Below are 11046 nucleotides of genomic sequence, written 5' to 3'. Positions count from 1 at the left end.
CAGTCCCCCTGGGGGTTGTTGGCAAGGTGTCTGCAAGAGGGGCAGGCTGTGGGGGGAAGCGTGCCTGTGAAAGATGTGTCTGCTTCTCACGCTTGTGCAGGGATGTGTGTGAGGGCCCATGGCCTGCTTCAGGGCATCTGATGTGCCCAGTGTTTTTGTAGCTGGTGGCCTTGGGCATGTCTGGGTTTACGAATGTGGTCAGGCTTTACATGGTGGTTCCTGGTAACCCTAAGAGCCAGCCCTGCTGCTCGCTGGCTATGGGGCCAAGTGGCCTGACCCTCAGCCTCCCACAGCCTCCTCCCTTTCCTCAGTTGGATGCAGGGATGGTGAGAGCCCCTCCTGCAAGGTGAAGGGCACCTGGTGGGTGGTGAGCACTTGAAAGTTAGGCTTTATTGTTGCTGTCTCCACCTGTAGGGGGAGCAGGGCATGTATGCGGCAGGGTTGGCGTTGTCTGTGTGCCTGGTGTGCAAGCTGCGCACTTCAGCCTCTCCCAGGACGCCCTGTGTGTGGAGGCGGTGCTCTTGCCCCAGCTTCCTGGCCGCCACGGGTCAGGCAGCCCAGCCCTCAAAGGCCTGAGAGAGCCCGGTCGAGGCCCCAGGTGGGCACTGTCTCTTCAGTCCACGGCCCAGCAGAACCCCAGAAGTCTGGGCTGCACTGCTAGGTTCCTCTGGGGCTCAGGGGCCCCCTGCCCGTGGCCGACGTGGAGTGGTGGGTGGCAGCCGGACCAGGACCTGTTCAGGGTTCCCCGCCGTATCCACCACACGCAGGTGCAGGAGGCCCAGGAAGGCCTCAGGTGCAATGCTGGTCATGTGAAGCCTATTTGCCCTGGACCAAGAGGCGGGCACGAGAGTGGGTGCAAAGGGAGGGGGTCATGACCATCCTGACCCACCCAGACCTGCTTGGGTTCACCGCAGCCCTCCAGGGGCACCCCGCCCCACACCTGGACCCACCCTACCCCACTGCCCTGGCACACCTGAGGAAGAGGGCACGTAGGCGGGGCGTGCTGAGGAAGGCTTCAGAGCCCACGTGGCCGATGCGGTTGCCCTGCAGGTGCAGCTCCTCCAGTGCCTCAGGCAGGTCAGGGGGCACAAAGGATAGCTCGTTGTGGCTGAGGTCGAGCACCTGGGCAGAAGGGCAGAGATGGTGCCATGGTGGCCCCAGGCCTCGAGCAATCCACTCAGCAGGGCCCAAACCTCTCTTCCTGGGCATGCCATGCCAGCCTGGGCCTTCTGCCCCTCCACAACCGCCAAATTCCTCCCCCTGATAGAAGTATGCCAAGGTGCCTCTGGGGCAGGCCGTGACCTAGGTGCTGGGAGGCGGGACAGGTTGAGTCGATCATTCACAAAGGTGGTGCTTCCCTCACCTCATGCCCTTCCAACAGTTTATTTATGATGGTCATTGACTGCTTTCTCCCTAACTAGTATGTCTGTGTTGTTCTGTCCCTGGTGGCATCTGCAGTGCCGAGAATGGCACCTGGCACCCACCGATGCTCTAAACTCTGTGGAATCCAGAGTGTTCCGGAGGAGCTAGAGGCACTGTGTTTGCTGGGAAGGTGGACGGTGGTTGCTGAGGACCAGGGGGGAGGGACAGCATAGCCAAAGGCCTGGAGGGTCTCTCCTCCAATCCCAGGCCCATCAGCTGGGCTCCCTTTGGGGCATCTCGGGGCCTCGGACGCAGATACCGAGAGGCACAAGGTTTGGGGGGACTGTCTGGGGACAGTGCGACCACCCAGCCCGTCCCTGACCTGGAGGGCCTGCAATTCATGCCAGGTGCCAGGCCCGATGTCTCCGATCCGGAGCCGGTTGTGCGCCAGGCTGAGCTCCCGCAGCTGGTCCAGGCCGGCCAGCAGCTCCGGCTCGAGGGCCCGCAGCTGGTTGCGCTGTAGCCGCAGGGTGCGCAGGCTGCCGGGCAGGCCGCCAGGCAGCCGGGTCAGCTGGTTGCCAGCCAGGTCGAGGCTGCGCAGGGCACGCAGCGGGCGGAAGGCCCGGCGGTGCACACGGGCGCTGACCAGCCGGTTGTAGGCCAGGTTGAGCTCGGCCAGGCCCCGGAGGCCGGCCAGGTCACGGGCCCCCAGCGTGGTCACGTGGTTGTGCGGCAGCACCAGGGCCCGCAGGCGGCGGGGCAGCGCGGGGGGCACGCGGTGCAGCCCGTTGCCATAGAGGTGCAGCGTGTGCAGGCCCCGCAGCGGCCGCAGCGCCCCGGCCGGCAGCCCCTCCGCCCCCAGCTGGTTGTGCTGCAGCAGCAGGTAGCGCAGGCCCCGCGCCCCACGCAGCCGGGCCGCCTCCACCCACCGGATGCGGTTGCGGCCCAGGTGCAGCACGGCCAGAGTGCGGGGCAGCCCGGCGGGCACGGAGGCCAGCTGGTTGTGGGACAGGTCCAGGTACTCGAGGTGGTGGAGCTTGCTGGCGGGAGAGAGGACCCCGTCGGCTGCGCGCCCAGGGTGGGGCCTGCGGGGCTGGGGGTGGGGCTTGAGGAGTGGTCCTGACAGCTGGAGACCCCAGCCTGGGCCGGGAAGAGTTGACAGGTCAGGGCAGATCCGGCCTGAGGGCTGGATGGGGAGGTGCAGGACAGCGTTCGCCGTCCAAGAGTGGCATGTGGGGTTGATGACGTTTGGATTTAAAACTGAGGCACAGAGTAGTCGGGAGCAAGGATGGCTGCTGGGTGCTTGGCTGAGCCTGGCGCATGGCAGGTGCTCACCAAAGGAGGCCTCGGTTTGGGAGTCCTACACCAGAGGGGGGCAGAGGGTTGGGGTGCCCAGGCTCTGGACCTTAACCCCTCCTGCCAGCACGAGGCTGCACCCCTGTCCTACCATGTCCCAGGCCCCACCTGAAGGTGGTGGCATCCAGGCCGCTGTCTGTCAGCTGGTTGTGCTGGAGGTAGAGTTCACGGAGGTGGGTCTGGCGGCTCAGGGCTCCCCGGGGCACCTTGGAGATGAGGTTGTCCTGGGAAGGGAAGACAGAAGGAGACTTGGGGGTCAGGGAGAGAGGGCAGCAGGGAGCTATGGAAGGCTCTTGAGTAAGGGAGTGCCAAGGAGCTCGCTTTAGCAAGGCTGTTCAGACAGCACTTGTGAATGACCCACACCAACAGACAAGACCCGAAGCTACTTCTGACTACTGGAAGGAGGAAGCGGAGGGCTTCCCCAGGAGAGAGGTGAAGGGGCCCCGGGGAGCAGGAACATGGGGATGGCAAGGTGAAGGAGAGGAGGTACCTGCAGGTGGAGCCGCTCCAGTGAGGGCGGCAGACTGGGAGGCAAGTAGCTGAGCCGGTTGCTGGAGAGGCTGAGGGTGGCCACAGCTTCAGAGCCGTGGAAGGCGTCCGGTGGCAGTCCGGCGTTGCTCAGCTGGTTGTTGTGGAGGTACACGGACCTGAGGGGAGCCAGGCTCCAGCCACCAGCCTGCCCCTGGCCTTCCCACCGACCCCTCATTCCTACCCGGCACCCCAGATCTGCCTTGAGTGTGCCCACATGCGTGTGTGCACACGCTGCCTCTGTCTGGACTTCTCCAGACAGAGCATCCAGGGTTTCCTGCCTCAGACACCCCCAGGGTAGGGCTCTGCCGCCTTGGCCCCCCGCCCCCCAGGGCAGGTTCATCAACCCCTCAGACTTCCAAGGTTAGGGAGCGGCCAAGGCGTATCTGAGGTCTGAGAGGACTGGGCTGGGCCAGGGGGCTACCTGAGTGCAGGCTTCTCCCCAAAGGTAAGCGGGAAGATCTCTGTCACTTGGTTGGCAGCCAGGTCTGCGACTCGGAGGGAGCGGGGCAGAAACTGGGGAGCCACGGAGAGCTGCAGGAGCACAGCCACGCTGGTCCTGGTGCCTCACCCTCTCCCTCCCCACCTGCTGTCCCCTCTGCACTCTGCTATGTGACCCCGGCCAAGCCAGGGGGCACGTTGGGATGCTCACCTTGTTGTGGGCCACGTAAATGTGCTGCAGCTGTGTGAGGGACTCGAAGGCCTCATCAGGCAGCCCTGGGAGCGGACGGGCGGTGAGGGGACCCCAGGCCTGGCCCAGATGGGGGCAGTGAGGGAGTCTGTGCTCCCAGTTGCCCCAGGGCTCCTGTCTGGGGATGGGCAGAGGCTCCTCCAGGCACCCTCCTACCCACCTCCCTGCCTGTCCTCAAAAGCCACAGCCCCCTCCATGCCCTGAGTTTCCGTCCTGCTCAGCAAAGGGCAGTTCTGGGAACTACCGCAGAGCTACCCACAGACCCGGCAGGGGAGGGAAGGGGCGGCCTCCCGCCTCCAGAGGTCCCCTCACCCCTCACCCTCGGAGGAGATGAGATTATTGTGGAGGTTGAGGGTCCGCAGGCTGCGGAGGCGCGACAGCTCATTGTAGGGGAGCTCCTGGAGCTGGTTGTTCTGGGGGAGGAATTCACACCCCTGAGCCCTCAAGGAGTGGCCAGAGCCCTGATTCCCAGCTCCCCATTGCCTTAAGTGAGCTTTGATACCCCTCACCCCTACACTTGATCCCCAAAGCCCCATTACCCTGCATCTAAAACAACCCCTGTAACCACTGAGATGTTGCCCCCCCAAGCACCCCATCCATCCCTGTAATTGACCCCTGACACCCATCACCCTGACCCCAAACAACCCCATAACCAAAAAGACATTGACATCTGATATCCCATCACCCCCAAAATGACCCAAATGCTCCATCACTCTGACTCCAAAAATCCCTGTAACTGCCAAGACATTGACTTCTAACACCTCCAAACACTCCTAATTCCAACACCTGTACCCCCACCTCCTCTTGCCCCTAACACATAGACCCCAACGCTCTCCTCAAGGCCAGCTTCCACCCTTGCCAAGACCTGCATACCCGACACCTCATTCCTACACACGGACCCCATCAGCCTCAACCCCAGCACTTTGCATGCTCACCCTGCCACCACCCCACCTGCAGGGAGAGGTGCTGAGCTGCCCTGGTAATGTTGTCTGGGAACACCTGCAGGTCCAGGCCATTGCAGTCCACCGTGTCTGCCCGGGGGCAGGAGCAGCGCAGCGGGCAGGCCGGGGGCGGGGGCTGCGAGCTCTCCCCCAGGTGGGGGAAGGCGGCGTCCTCCATGCCGGGCGTGGGTGGGGGGCCGGGCAGCAGCAGGAGCAGCAGCAGCAGGCTCAGCCGCTGCAAATAGAGGGGCTGATGGGTCAGGGTGTCCCCAGGCCAGGCACCAGGTCACCATGGTGACGGGAGCATCCCCGCATGGGGTGGGGGTGGTAGAGGGAGCAGACAGGCTCCCCTCCCTCCCCTCCCCTGCTCTGCCCTCCCACCCCCACCCTACCTTACCATAGCCAGCCCCAGCTCTGCCGTCTTGCCTGAAATGCCGACCAGGGCTCCCTAATGGAAACCAGGCAGTCACCTCCTGGAGCCTTTTCCGTGGCTGCCACCGCCCCCCATCTCTTGGCACAGGCCACCCTCCACCCAGCTTGTTCTCCCAGGGGCCGGGGGTGGTGGAGAACTAGCAGGCCCACCCCCTTCCCCGCCCTGGGGACGGTGGGCGGGTCCGCCGGATGGGGTGGTGAGGACAGGCCAGCCCGTCCCCTCGGTCCCACCCCCACCAACCACCCCAGCTCTGTTTGCGTAACCTCGGCCAGCCTGGGCCGGGCCACAGGAGGATGGAATGCTTGGGGGAAAGCTAAGATTCGCCCTGTCTGGTATTTGGGCCAACCACAGAAATAGGGGTGGGGGCAGAGGAGTGGAGGATGCTTCAGGCCACAGGAGGGTCCCCAAGGAACCGGCCCGGGAGCCAGGGGTCAGGGCAGGCCTAGGCTCAGCCCGCCAGCCCAGATGCCAGCCTGGGGGCTCTCAGCCAGGTCTGCCATTTGGGCCCCTCCTCTGCCTCCCTGAATGGCCACAGCCGCCGCCTGAAAGGAAATTACACGTATTGAGGCACCAGCCCGGTGGTTAGGGAGATGCACTCAGCGCCAGCCTGCCTGGGCTTGAACCTGCACTCTCCCACCTCCCTGGGCCTTAGTTCCCCACTCTGCAAAGCGGGGAAGTGGTTGTCGCACCTCCCAGGAGCAGTGTAAGGATTCAATGAGATATCACAGATGAGATGGGCAGGACAGCGCCCTACACATTCCATTCACGCCCTCTACACCAGAGCAGCAGTGGAGAGAGAAGAGGCCGACCTTTGCCCCAGGTCCTACGTGCCAGCAAGGTGTATTCAGGCAGATTGTTTTCCTGCCCAGACCTCAGTTTTCCCACATATAAGACAGATGCCAACATATCCTTCCTTCCTCAAAGGGCTGTCACAAGACAAAACCAGGTAGAGAACAGAAAGTTCTAAGCACCGCATCTGCTCCTCATGAGTGCTCAGCTCACAAGTGGCTGAGCTGATGGGCTGCAAGAAGAGAATGAAGGAGGGCGGGGGGGTGGGGAGTGGGTTCCCAGACGCAGAGCTTGAGACAAGGATTGAGCACATTTGTCTTGAAGAAAGAATTTGGGGATGCCTGGGTGGTTCAGTGGCTGAGCGGCTCAGGGCGTGATCCCGGGGTCCTGGGACCAAGCTCTGCACTGGGTTCCCTGCAGGGAGCCTGCTTCTCCCTCTGCCTATGTCTCTCCCTCTCTATGTGTGTCTCTCATGAGTAAATAAATTCTTTTTTTTTTTTTTTATAATTTTTTTTTAAATTTTTATTTATTTAGGATAGTCACAGAGAGAGAGAGAGAGAGAGAGAGAGAGAGGGAGATACAGGCAGAGGGAGAAGCAGGCTCCATGCACCGGGAGCCTGACGTGGGATTCGATCCCGGGTCTCCAGGATCGCGCCCTGGGCCAAAGGCAGGCGCCAAACCGCTGCGCCACCCAGGGATCCCGAGTAAATAAATTCTTAAAAGAAAAAAAAGAAAAAGAAAGAAAGGGAGCAAGGAAATGACAGAGGGAAGGAAGGGAGCAGTCAATGATGAGTTATTGCTGGGATAATCAATCAACCTGGAGGTTGCCAGTATTAGCACTCAAAATCCCGTGTCCCAGGGAACCTTTAGTCTTGGGCAAATTGGGACAGTTTGTCACTCTTGTTATCAAACAAGTTTCCACCAGAGACTGGTGGGGCTCAGTGCTGCTAGGGAATGCCAGGAGATTGCATAGGACACATGTCCTACCGGAGGAGTGAGGGAGCTGAGATGTTGATCCTCTCTCTCCCTCCATTAGACACTGGTTGAGAGCTGCCCCTGAAGGGTCTGAACTCACTGGCACTTTGGGTAGAACAGGCACTGTCCCAAACAGATATAGGTGCCTGATGGTGAGTCCTGAGTGGGGCAGGGCAGGCTGCTATGGGAGGGCAGGGGGCAGTGAATTTCATCAGCGGGGGAGGTCAAAGGAAGGGACCAAGATGTGGGAGAATGATGGAAAGAGAGTGTGTCTGTATTATTAATGCCCCTGCCCACAAAGGAAGAAACTTGGGCTGGTTGTTTACCCACATTGCCCAGGACTGTGTGGGCTCATGACAAGAGGCACTCAGGGTCCCTCAGGGCTAGGGCAGGAGGCAGGTCTCAGCTTCAGCCAGAGAACAATAGTCTGCAGCCCAAGTTCTCCATGTGGGACCAGTGGCTGCTAGTTTGGACACTGAGTAGAAGCTCCCCAGTCTCTCTAGCAGAGTAATGGGACTAACCCCACAGAGCTACTGAATTACTGCATTGATCCTAGCCCCAATGAGTACCAAGCTGTTTTTGGCAGGTCCCTTTCAGTTGCAAACGATGGAGAACCCAAACCAAACTAGCTAGTGCAAATGAGACCATTTATTGACTCATGAACAGAAATGTTTAGCGGATGTATCTTTCTGGTATAGCTGGATCCAGGGGCTTAATGATGTCCTAGGATAGATTCTCCCTCTGTCTCTTGGCTCTATAGCAGACTTCTCTGTATAGGGCCAAGATAACCCCTGCAGCAACATATGCACATCCCCAGCTTTAGTCAAGCTGAAAGCCTCAAGCTTAAATCTCCCTGGCCTAGCTTTTGTCACGTGCCTATCTCAACCAGTCTCCATGGCCAGAAGGATGGAATGTGCTGATTGGCTAGGAACCTAACCACTGCTCTTATAAATGACCCCCTGGCCTTATCTCCCTGAAACAAACTCCCTTCTCTCTACCTAGCCCAGCCCAGCCCAGCCTTGCCCCGCCCTGCCTAGTACAGCCTTCCCCTACCCAACAAAGAGTTCTGCAGGGACCACAGTGGAAGAATATGATTGGCCCATGTAGAGCCTAGCATAATCACCATTTATTACACCTTCGTGGAATGCATGTAGGATTTTGTCTGTATGTGTGGGAAGGTTTGCACGGGGAGGAAGTGTTGGTGTCTCTCAGCCTCTGACTTCAGAGTAGGGAGAACTATAGGGTCATGGGGACAAGGGACAGTTGCAGTAACACTGGGCAGCTAGCTAGTGCAGTAATCTGGTCTCATTTTGGTTGTTGGGGGGTAAGGGAGGAGGTGGGGTTGATGTGAAAGAAAGCAAGAGAAGGGGATCCCTGGGTGGCTCAGCGGTTTAGCGCCTGCCTTTGGCCCAGGGCGCGATCCTGGAGTCCCGGGATCGAGTCCTGCATCAGGCTTCTGTCATGGAGCCTGCTTCTTCCTCCTCCTGTGTCTCTGCCTCTCTCTCTCTATGTCTATCATAAATAAATAAATAAATCTTAAAAAAAAAAAAAGAAAGAAAAGAAAGCAAGAGAATAATAGGACATGTAGTTCTGCAATTAGAAAAGAAAAGAGCCTAAATCAATACCAACTAGTGATCCCAAGGCATAACTTGGGCCTGCCCCTCCCCATCCTCTAGTGGCATTCAACCTCAAGACACAGACTGAGGCCAAACTTCTCAATCAGGCTTCATCTGGCTAATTACCCCTTCAGGATCTGGGCCAAATCCATAAAATTATGATAGTTAGCTGGGCATATGGCTGCCTAAGATAAAGACCCACATTTCCCAGCATCTCTTGCAGCTAGGTATAGCCATGTGACTGTGTAAGGAGAAGTGGTGGGTACAACTTTGAGGGAAAGGGAGTGAATTTCTCCTCCCTATCGTTGGAAGGTCGATGTGATGGCTGGAACTCCATCAGCCATCTTGGGCCATGACATTACCTTGAGAATAGTGACCTTGATTGAGGCAACCTACATTTCACATCTGATGGAAAGCCATCCCTGCATTGACTAGGGTTTTGATCACCTCCTGTTTACCCTGTTGATGAAGGAGGGATCTCCTGCTCTAAGTGCTACAAGATGGCCAAGCATCTGACACCCAACCCTGAATAGAAAAAAATTGCCATTGGCTTATTAGTCATGTATAGTCACAGCCCAGAGGAGAGGCAGGACACTGGAGGCCATGCAGAACCACATAGGGGTGTCACACGTGGGAGCAGTCAAGAAACAGAGTCAAACGACTAGCCTAGTCACTAAATTCACAATTAAAATTAGCATATTTGGGGATCCCTGGGTAGCTCAGCAGTTTAGTGCCTGCCTTCGGCCCAGGGTGTGATCCTGGAGTCCCAGGATCGAGTCCCACATCAGGCTCCCTGCATGGAACTTGCTTCTTCCTCTGCCTGTGTCTCTGCCTCTGTGTGTGTGTCTCATGAATAAATAAATAAAATCTTTAAAAATAATAATAAAATAAAATAAGCATATTTATTTCAATTGTGGCCTCCAAAGTTTACTCATGAAAATTGCTTATTCAAAAAAAATTGCTTATTCATAAAACAATCTGCTTAAATTAGTGTGAATCTTGGATATCATCACCAAGAAGCTGGGATAAAATTTTTTTTCATGAAGAAAAAATATTAAGAAGCAGGAGCTGTGGCAGGCAGGCTTTGTAGTGACAAAGGGACAGGTGACCTCTGGTTCCCATGGGAGGATATGATTGACATGTTTGGATAGTTTCTCAGGCTGGCAGAGAGGTGAACTCAATTAGGCCGAGGACCAGATGGGGTGCAGCTGATCTGATAGAGGAGCTAGCTAGGTGGGGAGCCTCTCCCTCCAGCTGGAGTAGGGAGGCATATCTGACAAAAGCAGAGAAACTCTCATGGTTAGGCCTTTGGCACCCTATGAGGCTCAAAGATTTTTTTAAAGATTTATTTATTTATTATTTGAGAGAGAGAGAGGTGGAGGAGGGGTAGAGGAAGAGGGAGAGAGAATCTTAAGCAGATTCTTTTATTTTTTTTTTTAAGATTTATTTATTTATTCATGAGAGTCATAGAGAGAGAGGCAGAGAGAGAGGCAGGATCCATGCAGGAAGCCCGATGTGGGACTCAATCCAGGGACTCCAGGATCATGCTCTGGGCCCAGGGCAGGCGCTCAACCACTGAGCCACCCAGGCATCCCTCTTAAGCAGATTCTGCACTGAGCACAGAGCCTAATGTGTGGCTCCACCTCATAACCCCCAGATCACTATCCCAAGATGGTGACCTGAGCCAAAACCAAGAGTTGGACACCTAACCAACTGTGCCACCCAGGCACCCCAGATGTCTCTCATGTATAAGCCACCATTTCTCTTTTTTTCTCCTTTGGAAAAACAATGTATTCTAATCCTAACGAATACGGAGGCTCTCCACAGAGTGAGAGCTGAAGCCACGGCTCAGATGGCATTACCCAAGGAGAAAGTATAAAATTAAAATGAGAAGGGAGACCAAGAGAAACTGTTGAGGATGGCTTATGCCTGAGGGGTGGGCAGAAGGGAGCCAGCAGCGGTCATGGAGAAGGAGGGTCAGAAAGAGAAGAGGAATCTGAAAGTATCTGGTACAACTGAAAATGTGCCTGCCATGTGCTTGGGATGGTTAACTGTATAGGTCAAGTGCAAGGTTATATCGTAAAATGATTTTGGGCCATGGGGTGCCCAGATTAAGCATGATCTCTGGGTGCTTCTGTGAGGCTGTTTCCAGAGGAGATTAGAATTTGAATCGGTGAACTCTGTAACATAGATTGCCCTCCCAAGTGTGCATGGGCATCATTCAAACCATGGAGAGCCTGACAGAACAAAAAGCAGAGAAGGTGTGGCCAGGGTTCAGGGGTGCGAGAGCATCTGGCTCCTGGGGTCCCAAAAAGACCAGCTTCAGCCACTTGCCGCTGACAAAATCCAAAAGCA

General features: G+C 57.0%; 1 protein-coding gene across 3 annotated transcripts; it reads right to left on the bottom strand.

Annotated features, from left to right (window-relative positions):
• Positions 1–365: 365 nt before the first annotated feature.
• PODNL1 (podocan like 1) lies at positions 366–5484 on the bottom strand. 3 transcript variants are annotated; one of them, XM_025983522.2, is made up of 10 exons: positions 5276–5484; positions 4889–5113; positions 4257–4350; positions 3899–3963; positions 3671–3780; positions 3209–3365; positions 2827–2942; positions 1745–2402; positions 974–1122; positions 366–825 (listed from the first exon to the last, which is right to left on the bottom strand). In XM_025983522.2, exons 1-10 carry the CDS (start codon positions 5276–5278, stop codon positions 675–677), a joined length of 1728 nt encoding a protein of 575 aa, XP_025839307.1. In that variant the 5' UTR covers positions 5279–5484; the 3' UTR covers positions 366–674. The 3 variants fall into 3 exon arrangements, with proteins under 3 accessions (XP_025839307.1, XP_072577548.1, XP_072577547.1); XM_072721447.1 differs by having other exon boundaries at positions 3209–3278; XM_072721446.1 differs by having other exon boundaries at positions 3671–3762.
• Positions 5485–11046: the final 5562 nt, after the last annotated feature.

This window comes from Vulpes vulpes, chromosome 9 (assembly GCF_048418805.1).
Source record: "Vulpes vulpes isolate BD-2025 chromosome 9, VulVul3, whole genome shotgun sequence".
Lineage (NCBI taxonomy): Eukaryota > Metazoa > Chordata > Mammalia > Carnivora > Canidae > Vulpes > Vulpes vulpes.
This window is presented reverse-complemented; position numbering and strand designations above follow the sequence as displayed.

Excerpts from the sequence above, each read along its gene's own strand:
- PODNL1 (XM_025983522.2), bottom strand. Across the intron at positions 3,964-4,256 it reads TAATCTCATCTCCTCCGAGG|GGCTGCCTGATGAGGCCTTC; the intron begins GTGAGGGGTGAG and ends GTCCGCTCCCAG. Across the intron at positions 3,366-3,670 it reads GGGGAGAAGCCTGCACTCAG|GTCCGTGTACCTCCACAACA; the intron begins GTAGCCCCCTGG and ends GGCTCCCCTCAG.